This window comes from Terrapene carolina, unplaced genomic scaffold, assembly GCF_002925995.2.
Source record: "Terrapene carolina triunguis isolate 2854851 unplaced genomic scaffold, T_m_triunguis-2.0 Scaffold88, whole genome shotgun sequence".
NCBI classification, from domain to species: Eukaryota; Metazoa; Chordata; order Testudines; family Emydidae; genus Terrapene; species Terrapene triunguis.
Window position 1 is genome coordinate 8,370,344 of NW_020664439.1, and position 18,808 is coordinate 8,389,151.

At 39.9% G+C, this 18,808-nt stretch overlaps 1 protein-coding gene across 2 annotated transcripts in view; it reads right to left on the reverse strand.

Annotated features, from left to right (window-relative positions):
* The window catches only part of PIK3CB (phosphatidylinositol-4,5-bisphosphate 3-kinase catalytic subunit beta), a 213,856-nt gene that overhangs the window by 30,214 nt on the left and 164,834 nt on the right, over positions 1 to 18,808 (reverse strand). For both annotated transcript variants that reach the window (XM_026650133.2, XM_026650134.2), the window contains exons 14-17: positions 10,800 to 10,921; positions 7,562 to 7,705; positions 6,015 to 6,114; positions 758 to 936 (exon numbers count right to left, since the gene is read on the reverse strand). In XM_026650133.2, the coding sequence (XP_026505918.1) occupies positions 758 to 936; positions 6,015 to 6,114; positions 7,562 to 7,705; positions 10,800 to 10,921 (545 nt within the window). The remainder of the gene's footprint in view (positions 1 to 757; positions 937 to 6,014; positions 6,115 to 7,561; positions 7,706 to 10,799; positions 10,922 to 18,808) is intronic.

The window sequence follows — 18,808 nt, forward strand, 5'->3', positions numbered from 1 at the left end:
GCCCCCTTTGTTCTGTTCTACCCACTTACATATCTTTTGCATAAGGTGGGAATCCTTTGTCCCTCTGGGTTCCCACCCCCCCTTCTCAATGGAAAAACACCAGGTTAAAGATGGATTCCAGTTCAGGTGACATGATCACATGTCACTGTAAGACCCCAAGCCTTCATTCCTCCCAGCCTGACTCACAGGAAGGCCTGCCTGCAAACAGAGCGATCCACAGTCAATTGTCCTGGCTGATGAGATCCAAACCACCATTAATGGCCCACACTTTGCATAATTACAATAGGCCCTCAGAGTTAAATTGCATATTTCTAGTTTCAGATACAAGAGTGATACATTTATACAAATAGGATGACCACACTCAGTAGATTATAAGCTTTGTAATGATACCTCACAAGAGACCTTTTTCATGAAACATATTTTAGTTACATTATATTCACACTCATCAGCATATTTTCAGAAAATCATATAGACTGCAACGTCACATATATATTTAACTAAGAGATCAGAAAGAGCTTTAAGTTTTAAGGCGGATAGCAAAAATCTTCAACACCAAACTAAAATTGACATCTTAACCTTAAGAAAGCAGAAATTTGCTTACATAGCTAGGATGATACCAGACCGACAGACCTTCTCCCACCCTTGAAAATGTACTCTGTGTCAGAGCGCCTGCTGAGCTGCACAGACAACCGAAATCAAAGTGTTTCCATATTAAAGTTATGGTGAAAATGTAAACAGACAATCGTATATAACTTACTATAGTTCTGATAGTATAATAGAGGGATTCAAAGGCGACTGGAGGTCAGAAAGTGCTTCTCTGTATGCATTTTGTTTTAAACAGGTGTGCATTGCATCTTTTCCTTTTGCTTTGCTTTGCTTCATGGCATTCAGTTTTATTATACTATTTAAGGTCTTCAATTTATTGAGGGCTTCAACCTGAAATAGATTTTTTAAAGTATTAATTTCTGAATCATTTATGAAATTCTAAATAAAAGGATAATTTGAAATCCATATCATACAACTACAAATGCAAAATCTCATTTTCAAAATAAAAGGCCAATTAAAGATTTGGTTAAAATATTAAAGCCAGCAATAGTAACAGTTTCTTTCAATACTGTAAGAGTAGATTGTAATGAAGATGCCATTTCTGAAGAGAGTAAAATTTTCAAGAGCACCTAAGTGCCTGAGACTTCTAAGTCGCATTTTCTAAAGTGACAAAAGCACTCAGGAGCCTAAGTCCCACACACTTTCAATGAGACAAGCTCCTAAATCATTTTTGAAAATAAAACTTAGGTGTTTTTGAAAATTTTCCCCATAAAACTTATTTTATACATGCATTATCTCTTCCATATACAAGAACTCTGGCCAAATTTCAAACTAGATGCCTAAAATTTGACACCTAAATTCATACTGAAGTCAGTGGGCGCAGTTGGCATTCATCACCTCTGAAAAAAACAAATTTATTTAAGAATCTAAATATGGATTCAGGCACCTTGCTTTAACTGGCTTATATCAGTTCAGTACAATCATGCCACTGATCCCACAAAAAATTAAGCACATGCTTAAGTTTAAGTTTTTGCAGAACTGGGGCCATAGTGAACACTGGTTTAATAAAATTGTGCTAAACCCCTCCATTTCACCCACCATTATAACAAACACTTGAAAACGACCCTATTATAACATTAAAATGGGACTTATCCGCTTGGTTTTCCTATCTTCACTGACAATGTAAAAAGTGAAATCCTGGCTCCACTGAAGTTAACGGCATTTTGTCATTGATTTAAATGGGAACAGGAATTCACTCTAAATATTTTTGTTAGTTATTCACTACAGTTGACTCACTTTCAAATGAACTGAGGGGAGGACACAAAAAGCTACCCAGTTAGAAATGGTTTGTCTGAAGTAAGTTTTTTTCCCTTGCCAATGACACCCATTGCAAATAATCCAGATCTTAATCCAAATCATGTACCAGAGAGCTTTAAAGACTGGGAAGGCTATGGAATATATACAGTTTGACAGCTATTTAGTAAAGAAACTTTGCTAACTTATTTAGAGATCAAAACTAACTAGCCTACTATCCCATAATACCACTACTTTCAAGGCAGACATTATGTTTCTTAACTTTCTAGAAAAACTCTTTCATACAGAAAGCTAACTAATAGAAGCAATGGCATCTGGTCAATTAGGAAACAAACAAAAAAATCTAACTAGTTTGAATCAGTCTTTGCAGACAACTTTCCTAACAAAAAAATGCCCATATATGACATGCTGAGAAAAGGATCTGGATAGACAAATTACCCCAGAGGAATAGGTTTGATCTGGAAAAGAGGACCAGTAATCTCACTCTGTAGCACAATAAAAGAAAATTTCTTTTTAAGATACTATTTAATGGGTACCTCACACCAGACAGGTTAAAAAATATAGATAGATTGAATGGGGATAAATTGGAGAAATTGTGATGGAAAAGGAGACTTTATGTATATATGGTGGACATGTCCAGTCATTAGAAGGTACTAAGGTTTTCAGGCATCCGGTTTTCGACCGGAACACCCAGTCGAAAAGGGATAATGGCAGCTCCGGTCAGTGCTGTTGACTGAGCCATTGAAGTCTGGTTGGCAGCACAGCGGGGATAAGGCAGGCTCCTGGCCTGCCCTGGCTCTGTGTGACTTCCGGAAGCGGACGGCATTTCCCTCTGGCTCCTAGGCGGAGGCGCAGCCACAGGGGCTCCACAAGCTGTCTCTGCCCTGAGCACTGGCTCCACAACTCCCATTGGCTGGGAACCGCAGCCAATGAGAACTGCAGGAGCGGCGCCTGAGGACACAGGCAGCATGCAGAGCCGCCTGGCCGCACCTCTGCCTAGGAGCTGGAGGAAAATGCCAGCCGCTTCCAGCAGCTGCCGGAGGTAAGCGCCGCCAGAGCTTGCACTCCAAACCCCGTCCTGCACCCCAACCCTCTGACCCAGGTTGGAATCCCCTCCCGCACCCTAACTCCCTCCCAGAGTCTGCACCCCAATCTCCTGTCCCAGCCCTGAGCCCCCTCCTGCACCCAAACTCCCTCCCAGAGCCTGCACTCCCTCCCACACTCCGAAACCCTCAGCCCTGGCCCCACACCAGAGCCCTCACCCCAACCCCTTGCGTCAGCCCAGTGCCCCCTCCTGCACCCCAACCCCCTGCCCAGCCCGGTGAAAATGAGTGAGGCTGGGGGAGAGCAAGCGATGGAGGGAGGGGGGAATGGAGTGAGCCGGGGCAGGGCCTTGGAGAGGGGATGGAGTAGGGGCAGGGCCTCAGGAAGGGGCGAGGCGGGGGTGGGGTTTGGAAAGTTGGCAACCCCAGAAAGTACTGGGATGCAATCAGTAATCAAATATCACAAATTGATGGGTATTACTAAATGATCCTTTGGTAATCTCCTGGGGCTTCCAGAAATGGTCACACAAAAGGAAATGAAGAATTAGTCTATCATCTGCTAGTAGCTGCTCAGGTACTCAAAGCATCTCATTGGAAAAAGAAAAATAGCCCAATTCTAGAGGAATGGTTCAAAAAACATATGGGAAGTTGTGGTTATGCTAATTTTTCCATACCAATCACATACCCAGAAAAAACAGACAGAGGATAAACAGGTACTTAGATAACTGGCTAAATTATATTCAATACTCAGACAAAGTACATTCACCTGCAAAAAACCCAGCACACCTGTCCAATTTTTTTGGAATATTAACATTTGATAACACATATTTAACAGACCAGGTATGTCTAGCCATCAATCTAATAAAATCACTAGAAATGACATGTCACTGGTGGTGTAGTAATGCTCACTCTGTTAATATGGTAGCACGCTGTTAACAGAGAGATCTGATGAATATATTTCTGTATAATGTCTCTTTAAGCAAAAGTTCACTGTTGTAATGATTCTGTTTCCTATATTTATATGGCAAAGATCTGTAAAACTGTTAATACTCCCTAATTAAATAATTAAGGGGGGGGAAATGTTTGTCTGATCACAATTGTTTGACCTCAGCCACACAGATAAGGCATATTGTATATCTGTGGGAAATTCAAGAAAAGCAAGTATGGTTTTTGTTTTATTAAATCCTCATTGCAGTGAAACTTTAACGTGACCAAGAGTGAGTTAAAAGTGCTTTGAGAACTATGGAAGAAAAGTGCTATATGTCCCACAATCAACTGTACTTAACCATGTCCCTAACCTTTAAGCATTTGAGCAATCCCATTAACTTCAACTGACTTCACTGACGCGAGGAAGTTAGGCACATACTTAAATACCTTGATTACTAGGGGTTTATAAGAGATTATTATTATTTAACCAACAACTTTAAATCTTGTTGCTTGTAACTGGACAATTATTTGTAACCAATATCGTATTATGTCTTGTGATGTTCGCTGAACTGTTTATTCCTTTGTGGCAATCTTTTTGAGGAAAGACACTGAAGAAAATGCAGTGACATTACAGCACCAAATGTCAATATAGCAAAGCCCTTTGTACATTCTGTCTAGGCTTGCTACTGATTAACATAGTAACATGTGCATGCTGTATTTTAATCTCAACTAGTGATAAGTGGTTATAAAACGGGTCTTTATTATAATTGTATACATAAAATCCTCTTTAAACCAAAGCTAACTTGATCAATAATCTAGCGCTGATTATTATTCACTCAAGGATATTCTACTTTCACATTTGCAACAGTTAGTTTCTATACAAGGAAACTTCAGCCTAATCTGTAAAGTGTTGAGTTAAAGCTCAAAATTTCTATAGATAAACTGTCAGGCAGGATGCTGTGGAAGCTGTATGCAGTTTGATTATAAAACTGAGGCAATGGAGGACCTGCCAGGTCAGCCATCTGTCAAAACCTAAAGCACTCTGCTTTTCCACAATTCCAGGAGCTGTACAAACACCACTGACAAGGGGACAAAATGGAACCTGTGCTGAACAAACAGGAACTTTTTGAAGTATTTCTACTTTGAATTTCTTCCGTGTTTGCACAGTTGGGAACTTTTTTGCCCCTTCTTTGATTGTATTGACATTTGTTTCCTGAGAAGTGCACAGAAAACTTCACTGACCTTAAGTCTCTTACTGACAGCATTTCATCACCTAGTCTTTTTATGATTTTAACAATACTAACAAGCATATTTGTGTAAGAGATGGCTTTTTCAATGCTTTCTGAACAGCACTAAGAGAGAAGAACAATGGTACATTCCTATTTCATTTACTTCTTGAGATAATCCAGATGTGATCAGAACTAAAAGAAAATTTTGATCAGACAATTTCTAATTGGGTTGCTTTTTGTTGCCTCCTCTCAGTTTATGTTTTCACTGTGCATTAAATAAATCAGACAGAGATATTACCTCTGTTTTTCAGAAATACGTATTACTGTAGCAGCCCAGGTCTTAAGCCAATGCAATTTTGACACATTAAACTCTTCAGAACATGCTTTGCAACGTAAACATTGGCAGATTATTAACAGCAGCACACTATAATATATTTAGAAATGAACCTCACCTCTTCTCTTGACTGGTACCCCCACAGTGATAGCAAAAATTATGTCTGTTGTAATTTCTCTTTATAGCGATCTATGTATACTTATTAAACTTAAGGCAATATTTCAGCCTCTTTATTAAAGCAACAGTTTGAATTACCTTCTAACAAAAGCCAAAGCTGCAGGAAGTGACCTTTTAGAGTAATCTACTAAATCCATTGTTCCCTCGGGATGCATGCACCCTATTTGCAAGTATCAGGAATAGTTAAATGGCTGCCATGCAGGAGAGCTTTCCTCCTCTGGGGCTCCCCAACCCATTGCTACTTCCTATGTCAGTGGCTTGGGGCAGGGGCTCCCCATTCCTATGTCTCTCTTACTAGCCCTTTCTTCTCTTTACCTCCCTTCCCTTTTCACACACAGCTGTTGTATGGAAGGAGATTGCAGCTGAGCCCCATATCATTGATGGAATAGATATTTCACTTGCAAGTCAGGAATAAGTGAAGACAAATATTTAAACAATCAATACCTGTTTGGAAAGCACTTTCATGTGAGCAATACTTCCTCGGCAGTAAGCTTCAAGTATTACACCAAACTGTACTGAGACAGCGGGTATGTGCACCTCTGACCTACAGGAAGCATCATGTGAAAACAGAAAAAAAAAATCACTGAGTTGCAAAGATAGATTGTATCCATTTTACAGATAAGAAATCTTCAAGCTATTACAATAGGAATTTATTACTACTGTAATTAAACACAACACACAATACTCTGACTTAACTAAAATGCAAAGCTACATTTGAAAAAACAAAATCCTAATGCAGGGCCACTTTCCCAAAGGACAGCAGCATAGTTCAGTGGCTAGGTGCTAGACTTTGGGTACGTCTACACTTACCGGAGGGTTCGGCGGCAGGCAATCGATGTTCTGGGATCGATTTATCGCGTCTGGTTTAGACGCGATAAATCGATCCCGGAAGTGCTCGCCGTCGACGCCGGTACTCCAGCTCGGCGAGAGGAGTACGCGGCATCGACGGGGGAGCCTGCCTGCCGCGTCTGGACCCGCGGTAAGTTCGGACTAAGGTACTTCGAATTCAGCTACGTTATTAACGTAGCTGAATTTGCGTACCTTAGTCCGAAGTGGGGGCTTAGTGGGGACCAGGCCTTTGAAGCAGAAGAGCTGGTTTCTATTAGAGTTTCCTCATTCTTTGGCCTAGGAATATTTCAGAGGCATTTTAAATCACTAGGAAGGAAGGAATGCCTTTATATCAGTCTTCAGTACCTCTTTGGCCAGAAATGGTGTTGATAATCTATGGAGGGAACGATGCTGGCTAGGCTTCAGTTATGCTAGAGTTGCAGGGGTATTGTGAGGAAAAATGGAGGCAGTCTCAAGGGTTCACGAGGAATGTGGAAATTTTCCAAAGGAATCCCCCTTCCTCCAAAACAAACCATTTTAAAGGTATTAGGATAAAAGCTAATTATCCTCCACAAAAAAATTAAACAGTAGTACTGTATTTACTTTATTTTTAGGTAAAAAAAACCAACAGCAACAAGTTACATTTCTAAGCTTGAAACAAACTAAAGCGCTTCCTACAAGGTATTTGTCATTCACAGAAAGGCCGTTCTACTCTTGCCTTCAAAAAGTGGCAACTAAGAATCAAAGAAATTTAATGTCTCAACAAGAATTCAAATAAAAGTGAAATTCATTCAAACTTGTGAGGTACAAATGTTGTATTTCCAATGCAAACAAAACAAACATTTAAATTTATATGCAGAACAAATTATAGAAATAAGACTTGCAAATGTCTGACAATATTAATTCCAAAATGGAGCAATTTAATATATTTTTTTTAAATGTAGCGTTTGTTTTGGAGATTGCGCTACTGTTATTACATTTTCTGATTTTTAAGCCATTTTATGAAGAATTTCATATTATCAACATCAAAGATCAAGAAATACACAATATTGGGGAATAGCTAAGATGAAAAATCCTCAAGAATGTGTATTTGGTATGAAAGAGTTCATTCTGCCTGCTGAGGATACACACCACCACCATTAGTAAAAAGGGGAAATTCTTACCTTAGATGCCAAAATAGCATCTGCCCGATCCTCCTATTAGCAAGTGCTCTCTCTACCAGGAATCTGGAGAGGGCACAATCAAGAAAAGGTTCATATTTCAGAACTTGCACAAGCTGGAGAAGATACTGAGAGAGCTCTTCATCACTAGAAGGAGATAATAAAATCTCATAAACAGCCAGGTAACTAGATTGATCGACACACACACACACACACACACACACACACAAAGTCTGTAACAATGGTAAGGTCCACATCTAACAGGAAAGGTTTCTACCTTTCAGGCAAATGAGAAAGAAAAAATAATGCACTTAGGCTGAGTGTGAAACTGCCAAAGAGGTTCTAGAAGACCTTGAATGATAAGGAGCGACACCATTATGGTTAGAGCAGAAACTTCTGATGGAAATCAAGGGACTTAAAATGCTTTGGGTGAAATCAACAGGAATTTTTCCCAGTGTGTGTGTATAGTCAGATTAACTGCCATCAATGCTTCATAACAGATCATTGGCCCCTCTTTCAATTACTCTGACTGTGGAGATGGATCTAAGGCAACAAGTTAGGCTCACCCTGCCCCCTCACGTGGTGCAAGAGGCATGACAGGAATGGACATTGAAATCACCTAAGAAAATAAACTTCAGCAACTCCCAATCCAGGTCAGTGAAACTCAGTAAGCTTACTCAGGGATGCTAGGTAAGGGTAAGGGTGACTAAATGGCCAAACTTTGTCTTTAGGGAAAAATTAGATTCTTAGTGGTCCCAGGTCTAAGGAAGTGCACTAAGTACAGTTCTGCCATTCCCAAGGATTTGATCCTTCATGGTCATCCAACTGTTGAGGTCAATCCTATGGCTCTAATGAGACAGTCAAGGTGAGCTACAAGATCTCTGTGGGGCCTTACAATTCTGCCAGCCCTCTGCAAGGTTGCAGCTGCATCTGAAGTTAAATGGGTAGCTCTATATCTATGCAACCACAGCACCCAAGATCTGAATTAAAATTTCAGTCTACAATTGTTTGAGGTTCAGCACCAATTTCACCTGGATAATTTTGCAGTCATGTAGCTCTAAAAAATGAAAATGTGGCATGTTGGTTTAGAATGGCTCTCATAAAAAGATGTCAAGAGCAGCCAAAATTTAAAACAAAAAAGTAAACAAACCAAAAAAACTCCAAAACTAAAGTAGTATTCAATAATTCATCCAAAAAGACACCCAAATAACCTTTCAAGTCCCCCTTTTTATTACTTAATTGTTCTCTATAATTGAAAAAATTTATTCCTTCTCAAACATAACATACATCTTTTCAGGAAACCATCTATTTCCAAGAGAAATAAACACTTGCAATCTCTATTTTTTATGTAGTGACTTTGTTGCTTTAGCGATGTCAGGACATATCTGAACTCCCCCGCTGAACTTTCTAGATTTTACACTTCTGAATTGCCTATAGAACTCTTTACCCAAAAGAGAGACAAAAGTAAAAATTAAAACTTTACAAGTTACTGAAAACTCAATCATGATAATTGGTAGAATGCTTAAAGTGATATTCTGAAAAAGTTTAATTTGGATAGAAGTATTGAAATCTGTTGTAGCATAAATTCCAACAAAGATAATAAATAATAGCTATAAATAAAGTATTTGTAAGAATCTATTTTACAATTTTAAAGAAAGCCTAGAATACAAGTATTTTTCTGCTGTCTGGTATGTTTAGCCTTCAAAAAAAGACAACTAATAGGTGACATCCTAACAGTCTTCAAATATGTAAAGGGTTGTTATAAAGAGGATGGTGATCAGTTGTTGTTCATATCCACTGAAGTAAGGACAAGAAGTAATCAGGTTAATTGGCAGCAAGGGAGATTTAGGTTAGATATTAGGAAAAACTTTCTAACTAGTATAGGTTACTAAGAAAGGTTGTGGAACCCCCATCATTGGAGGCTTTTAAGAACAGGTAGACAAATACTTGTCAGGGATGGTCTAGATACACTTGGTTCTGCTTCAGCATGGGGGTGATTGACTAGATGACCTCTCAAGGTCCCTTCCATCCATTCTATTATTAACCACCATTTAGATTACATTTTCTTTACATTTTTACTTGAGGTATTTTATCAGGCATATAAAAAAGTCTGAAACTGAGTTCTTATATCCTGTTGAAGGGAATTTTGCTTTGGAGACATTACTAAGAATAATCATTCCAGATAACCAATTTAGCATTATTAGGTGAGCCAGGGTTAACAGAGCAATTACTTGTTTACATTTGAAAGAAGTCAAAATATTTTGTCAATAACCTAGCCTTGACAATAAAAAGCTGTTCATCACATACAAAGTTCAGGAGTCAAGGACAGGAGAAATGCAGTAATTCTGCAAATGATAAAGTTCAACTTATTGTGGAGCAAAATTTATACAACAGCAGAAATGCACACTATAAAGGAAGAATTGCAAGCAGGAGAAACTAACTCTAAGAAGAAACTGAAATCAACAACTCTATCAAATCTTAGCTTTTTATTAAATAGTACAGTGAGTAATTGGGCCACTATTTTCAGGCACAGAGTAGCTGGTTTGTGATCCTCACAGTATTTCACTCTCCATGTACTTCTCCCTATCATCAAAGGCCCCACATTACAGTGATTCTCCCAATGACTAAGGCCTTGTCTACTCTACGGGGGTAAGTCGACCTAAGTTACGCAACTCCAACTACGTGAACAACATAGCTGGAGTCGACGTAGCTTAGGTCGACTTACTGTGGTGTCTACACCACGCTGCATTGACGGGAGATGCTCTCCCGTTGACTTCCCTTACTCTTCTCATTCTGGTGGAGAACTGAGTCGATGGGAGAGAGCTCTGTGGTCAATTTAGCGGGTCTTTACTAAACCTGTTAAATTGACCCCTGGTGCATCGATCACCGCAGCGTCGATCCCCAGTAAGTGTAGACACCCTAAGTGGGGAGGAAAGACATTTCCTTTCTTTGGGATAAGGACACTGCCAGCCTCTTCTTGGAAGAGAAGGACATGAACTTTGTTCCCAGAATGGCAGTATATTGAGGTGTTAATGGGCTGCCAGACTAGACTATAATTGGGCCATTCTAAAAGAGTTTATCTAATTGTTTGTATGTATTATTTTACTTGGGGATCCTTGTGTGGGAAAGAATGTGTTCTTAGACCATTTTTGATTCTGAGTCCTTTCTTCTCTTGTAAAAAAGTAGAATGCAATTTCCCCCCCAATAATACTTTTACAGCTGAACAATTACCATAACTTACCTCATTTGCTTTAAACAGCCCACTGCATATTCTCTCACATACTGGTCCGGATAATTGAAATCCAGCAACTCTAATGCTTCTCTAGGAGGCAGTTTTGACCATATTTGAAGAAGAGCCTGAAGCTGTTTTAAAAACAGTAATATCTATAGTCAGTCACCTGTTCAATACATAGTTGAGAAATTAGATGGACAGATTTTCCTGATCATAATTATTTGGAAGAAGATTATGGGGCTAGCTGGTTCAAAACCCAGGAAAACAATCTTTTGAAAATTTTCTCATTTTTCAGCTGTTCTTCTGGGGTTCTTTTGGTGGAGTTTTGTTTTCTGAAAACCTGGTTTTCAGTAAGTAAACAGTGGTTTTAGCAAAGAAAAAAAATCAGATAACTAAAAATAAGAAATGTTCTAAATGATTTCAGTAAAAAAATTTGCAAAGTTTTGTGGAAAATTTCTTGAAAACATGAAAATTTTGATGAAGAAAAAGAAAAACGTTTTGTGAAAAATTAAGATTTGGGGGCGGGGGAGGGGAGATGGACGGACAAAAAAGCTTTTCATATTATACATTTTGGCCCATTCAAATTCTGCAGCACATCTTTGGATGTAATCTGACTACTTGCTCTGTACTAATGTCACTTTGGCTGCGAGTATAAGTGACCCAGGGAAGAACACCACAGTGAAGCATGATCCTATAATGGTGTGCAAATGACCTGGGTACTCAAATTCCATACACACTCCCTGCTACCAGCATAGTGGGAAAAGGAAGTTATAGCCCATAGAGCTAAAGCTACAAAAGTGGTTAATGAAAAGAGGGCATGGTCTGGATCCCCTTTGCTATGCAGATCCTGGGTTAGATTTTCACCCCCTAAAATGATCAGAGTAGCATTCTGTCTAACAGACCACAAGAAAGAAAAAATATGCACAACACCACAAAGATCAGGGCAGTACAAATGAAAGCTTTAGCACAACTCAAAACACACCCCTTGACTTCGGTTCTGTACATTTTAGCTGTACTCTGGGATCTGACCCTACAAGTTTAAATTAGTCATCCAGTAAGGTGCACAATTTTCCTGGGGGCTGCTTTTGTTAAAAATATACATTTCATCATTATAAACTTCATAGTAGTGTCTAGAGGTCCCAAATGTGGGATCAGGACCGCACTGTATATATACTCAGTAAAAAACTGTCACTGCTCCACAAATATCAGTGGGAGAAAAGGAATATAGATCCCCATTTTAGAGATGCAAAGCTGAGGAACAGGCAGATTAATCGACTTGCCCAAAGTCACATAAGAAGCCTGTGACATCACTGGGAGTTGATTCCAGCTGCCTTAACCACAAGACTATTCTAATTCCCTAATTCATGCTACAGCTGCAGTATTGATCTAAATTGCTACATGCCTGCAAACAGAAGCATTATTTCTCAAACTGGTTAAGGGGCATGTATTTCTATAATTTGAAATTATGAAATATTTATTAAAATAGCAAAAGTTGATCCACTTCTAGCTCACAGTCACCTATAACACTATCAGCGATTAGTAAAATTAGTGAAGTTTTACTGCCCTTGTTATTTTTGTCCCTTATGTAGATCTAGCCCTGACCAAGTATATATGAATAAAGATCTGTTAGTACAAGAAACACTAGAGCACATATTAGAATAATTGAGGAAATAGATCTATAAAAGTCGCTGAAAAGAAGTGATCATATTATCAGAACACTGTTTTGCTTTTATTATATTAAAATATAGGCACTTTTAAAATTAATCTGCCCTCTGAAAATACCTTTTCTAATGCATATATCCATGTAGTAGTGAGACAGTAGGTCTTGTCAGTGTTAAATCAGCAACCCAGAGGGGATGTAAATGGGATATCAACACTACATTTTTTTTTTTTTTTAAATACACACTTTTCTTTAGTGGTAAGCAAAAGTAAAAAACCCTTCCTGTTAGTAGGATAATACAAATATTTCACAATGAAAAGACCACTTATTCATTAAAAGCTGAATGATGAAAGTAATTTACATGTTCTCGCTCTGATTAGTGAATCCTTTTATCCACAGAGTGAGATTTCCACTTTCCGCTGCATGTCAGATCAGAGCTGAATGGTTTCACTCAAATATGACAAATGTGCACTTATTTTGTAATGTTAATTACTATCCAAGGCCGTCATTTAAAATTTAAGGGGCCACATTCCATGCTGATTTATATCCTGTGCAATCTCAGTGACAGTGTTGCCAGGGATGCAGATCCATTAAAAAAAATTAGCTCAAATGCCCATGTTACAATCCCTGAGAAAAAAAATCAATGTTTCAGTCAGTGAGGTTATTTTCAGTAACACAGACTGATGAGAAGAATTGATATTTGCAGGCTTCAGAAAGATTGAAAGATAGTACAAAGATTATCTGGAATATAAATACTGCTTTGCCATAGAAATATATATTCAAACTACCTGATGTACCAGATATTCAGCCCAGAGATGGGAATATCCAGTCATACTATTTCCCTCTGTCAGGGAGCAGCATGACATAGGAGCTGAAGTACCACAACCACTTGTGCTGGAACTCTAAAAATATACTGATGCTGACGCACCAAAGCAGGTGCTGAGCACCAACAAACACAGGTACTGAAGCACTGACAACATAGGCACCTCAACACTTAAACACCAAAACAAATATGCCAGAGCACCAGTGCAGGTGCTGAACCATCAAAAACACAGAGACCTACATGTTGAGGCAGATAAAAACCCCAGATGCTGATATGTTATGGCTGAATGTTGATCTCAATGGTACCTCTGAAAATCAGGACACTTATTAAAATGTACAAATATAGTTTTAGGTGCTCAATTTTAAGCAACTACGTTTGAAAATTATAGCCCTATACTACCCAAATATGAGCTTAAGTAATAATTTAAAATATTTATTTCCTACAACTTAGACTATGACTGCATTAAATTGTTAAAATTAAAGACAATGGGTATTAAAGCAGGAAATGTTAACTGATGTGATCTTAGAGGAAGCAAGAGCAAGATGACTTGTGAAAGAGCCAAGAAAATTCCAAAAATACAGCCTGCTCTTGTTTACATTCCTCTTCTGAATCTGCATTAAGAGGGAAGTGTAGGCCAACTAGCTCAATGTCCCAGGTGAGCATCTGCTGATCAAAATGTGAAGGTCAAAGGACATCAGACGTACTAGTCACAGCTGGATAATTTTTCCTTTCTTAAATCCATTTTTTAAAAGCACATCTGCAGAACTATTAGGACAATGGGGAAGTTTATTTGGAAGTTTTCCAAACATTTAAGAATACTTACATCTAGAGTACTTTATTTTTATTTAAATGTGCTCTTTTCAGTATCAACAATGTTAAAAAATACAAAACAAAACAAATCAGTGCATGAAAAGTAAATGAGATTAAGCACTCATTCCTGTGACAGAAAGGCTATATTCACACTGCAGTTGGGAGGTGTGATTCCTAGTGCGGGTAGACAGACTCACGCTAGCTCAGCTTGAGGTAGCACACTAAAAATAGCTGCGTGGAGGTTGTAGAACTGGCAGTGGCTCATGCTACCAGCCCAAGCTCAGACCCAGGGGGTTGAGCAGGCTTGGACTTGGGCTGCTAGCCTGAGCCACCGGCCGTTCCGCAACATCCACACTGGCACACTAGCTCAACTCGAGCCAGTGAGAGTCTGTCTACCTCTTGCTGGGAATCACACCTCCCTGCTGCATTGTAGACATGCCTTAGAATCTCACATACATGAAGACAATACCAGGAGCATTACACCAAGAAGTGAGGATTCTCAACTCTCAGTGCTGCTAAGGTTCTAGAAGAGATACAAAAAAGATTGAATGACACCTGAAATCTGATTGGTCTTTATATAGGTTTGAAACGCTTGCTTTTCACTAGTCATATGCACCAAGAATTCTTTCCAAGTGAAACTTCTTTAACACATTAAGCAATACAGTTGAATTAAAAACTCTATATTTTTATTTAAAATTGTTTGAGATTTCAAAATACCCAACTGAGTTGTCTTTTCTTTCTCTCCTCCCAGAGGGTGACATCCTACTGAGAGTGGATGGGTTAACTTGGATGATCTGTTTAATAAGATCTGGGGTCTGCTTTTCACACACATTCTCTACGATTCCCTCACTTAACCAAGTTCTTCCATCCTGCTGCTGGGCCAAAGTAAGTGCCTTTGGTATTCACGAGGCACCTCAGCAACAATAAGGGTAATTACTTAGACAAATTAATTCTGGATGACTGTTCTGCTGTAACAGTTACAAGAATGTAGTATGTAAAAGAAATAGTAAATTAAATTACATTATTTTCTGAGAGTTGCTGTTGGTCTACAGTATTTTATTTGCTATTTTCAGAACATCTAAAATAATTTATTACAGTAAGATGTTCTGCTGTTAACATTACACAATTTCTTGAGACTAGATTCTGACTGCAAATAGCAACATTTAAAAACACCCAGAAAAGTAGTTTTGATCACATTTAGTGACAACAGCTGTTAATCTTTTTTGCACCACATGTCAGACTCAGTGCAATGTCTGTTGCCAGTAAAAGACATTATTCAAACCTCTAATGCCAAGAAATTACTGTATTTTACACAGCAGGAATTAGTTGATGCTGTTGTGATGGTCCTCGGCCATAACAACATTTATTTTAAAATTAGCAAACATTAACTACTATAAGATACAACTTTTGAGGTACGGTAGAACCTCTAATTTTTGGAATTCATAATTCATACAAAACTGGCAGTCTCTCCCCGCTAACAGATTTAATAATATAGGCCTGTAATGAGGAATCATAAGTAATACTTTATTACTTTTGTAAAATATACTACATTGTATATATTAACACATGAATTATTATAACCAATACTACTAAACTACAACTGTGAAATTAAATAAGCTAAATACATTTTGGGATGCATTACTCATCCTTTTTAATTTGAATTATTTTCCAAAACTCAATTCAGGAGACTAAATAATTTGACAATGTCCTTTTAATATCAATCAACAAATGGGAAATTCAGACGTTCATCCAACACGCTTCAGTATTTTTTTAAAATGTGCTTCACAAAGAGAGGGTGTCGGGTATTAGTATCTGTAGTATTGCTAGTATTTGTAACCTACAATTTTTTCCAATCTTTATTTTGCACAAATATATTTACTGTGTATAGCTCTGGAAGTCTTATATGCACAAAACGCTCTTTATCTAAAGAAACCTTCTTAAAATACACTGTGTATGCAGTTTGAGTGAAACTGATCTGAGTGCAGAGGAACCACACAAGGTCCTGTATACCACATAAGTGTGACAAACCTTTAATGAATATCTTATGTGGTGCCTGAGACCTCGCATAGTTCCCCTGTATGGGATCTATTACAACCTAATCGAGTAAGGGTCCTGTTCAAACAACTTTCATTTTTAATCCAAATTGAAGTTATATTATCCTGAAAAGAGATTTTTAATAATGATTTTTCTATTTTTCCATTCAGCCCTACTACATGTCTGGGGCAGTGCACAAGGTACGTACAAACATGTAACAAACATTCATGAACGCCACACAATATTCCTTTATGGGCCAAATGTGATTTATAATTTAGAAAACTCATTTAGCCTCTGCCACAGGGCTAACTCTCCCACCTTTCCACCACTGGGAGGCCCTATCCAAAAGAAGATCAATATGATTCTGCTGCATTGAGGATAGGGTGGCAGGATTCTGGGACTACATGCAGGGGAGCCCTTGACTTCTGCATGCCAAGAAGCTCAGCTCTTTATCACTGACCCAGCATAAAAGGAAACCATGGGAGTGAGACAAATACTAGTAGAGACAGCTCTGAGGATTTCAGAGCCATTTCTCTTCATGGAAGTGTGGTTCAAGTATTGTGGATGCTATTGCAGACACAGAGTATGGCATGGAGGATTCCTTCCTCCCACTCCAGGGGACTCCACTGAGCCAAGCCTGATTTAAGAGTGGCATGGGGGACAGAATCTGCTCTTTATTTCTTATTCTTAACATAAACACGTAACAGAGTAATAACAAAAAAATATACATATTTGACAGCGAAGTATGCCCCTGCTTCTGCAAACACTTACCCAATAAGTAACTTTAGGCACATGAGAACTCCCATTGAATTCAATGGAACTATTCACATGGATGAGTGCTTGCAGGAAACAACATCTTAAACTGTTACCTACCTTTCGTAACTGTTGTTCTTCGAGATGTGTTGCTCACGCCCATTCCATTCTAGGTGTACTTGCATCCATATGCGCGGTCGTCTGAGATTTTTGCCTTAACGGTATCTGTAGGGCCAGCTGTGGCACCCTCTTGAGTGTCGCACTCATACGTCAGTATATCAGGCGCCGCCGGCCCTATGCCCTCTCAGTTCCTTCTTGCCGGGAACTCTGACAGAGGGGTAGGAGGGCGGGTAATGGAATGGACATGAGTAACATCTCGAAGAACAGTTATGAAATGTAGGTAACCATTTTTTCTTCAAGTGCTTGCTCATGTTGATTCCATTCTAGGTGACTCTCAAGCAGTATCCATGGAGGTGGGCTCGGAGTTCATGGTCTTGCAGCTTGCAGCACTGCTCTGCCAAAGCCAGCGTCGTCTCGAGCTTGCTGGGTAAGCGCATAATAAGACGTGACTGTGTGGCCAGACGACCAGGTAGCAACCCTACAGATCTCTTGGATTGGTACTTGTGCCAGGAAGGGCACTGACAACGCTTGTGCCCTAGTCGAGTGTGCTGTCAGGAGCGCTGGCGGAGGCCCCTTTGCCAGCTCATAGCAGTAGCAGATGCAGGCTGTGATCCAGGATGAAATCCTCTGAGCAGACACTGGGTGACCTTTCATTCTGTCTGCCACCACAAAGAACAATTGTGTTGACTTACAGAACAGCTTTATTCTATCTACGTAGAAGGCCAATGCCCTCCTGACATACACGGTGCATAGCCTGTGCCCCTCATCTGACGCATGAGGCTTTGGAAAAGACGGGTAAGTATATGTCCTGGCCAGTAGGAAGCTAGAAATGACTTTGGGCAGAAACACTGGGTGTGGTCACAGCTGGACCTTATCCTTATAAAAGACTGTATAGGCCAGTTCCGAAGTAAGCGCCCTGATCTCGGACACCCTGTGGGCCAACGTTATTGTGACTAGGAACAAAACCTTCTAGGAGAGAGCAGGAAGCCAGAGGATCAAAGGGAGGCCCCATGAGCTTCGACAGCAAGTGATTCAGGTCCGGGGTGGGGGCAGGATCCCAGATGCGCAGGTAGAGACACTCCAGATCTTTGAAAAACCGTGCCATCATGTCGTGAGTGAAGATCGACCTGCCTTGGAACAGACGATGGAAAGCCAAGATAGCGGCCAGGTGGACCTTGATCGATGACAGGGACAAACCTTGGAGTTTGAGGTGCAGCAGATAATCCAGGATCTCCTGCAGCGGGACCTGCTCAGCCCGAATACGCCATTCTGAGGCCCAGCATGTGAACTTTTTCCATTTGGACAGGTAAGTCACTCTAGTGGAGGGTTTCCTGCTACCCAGCAAGACCTGCTGAACACGGGACGAGCATGCCTGTTCGTCCACGCTTAACCATGCAGTAGTCAAGCCGTCAAGTGCAGCACCGCCAGGTTCAGGTGCAAAAGGCTGCCGTGGTTCTGGGACAGCAGATCTGGCCAGGGGGGCAGATGCAGTAGGGCGGCTACTGAAAGGCTCAGCAACGTGCCGAACCAGGGCTGGCGAGGCCACGCGGGGGCTATTAGAATAATTTTCACCCTGTCTTGCTTGATCTTCAGAAGGACTCTATGAATCATCGGCACTGGTGGAAAGGCATACATCAGCGCCCCTGACCAAGGAATGAGAAAGATGTCTGACAGGGAAGCCCTGTCCATCCCCCGGATTGAACAGAACACCAGTTCTGCCCAGAGTACTCCACCTCTGGAAAATTATGCTGACCGCCTCCGGATGAAGCAACCACTCATGAAGAGATGAGCAAGTCCTGTTGAGGTAATCCACCAAGA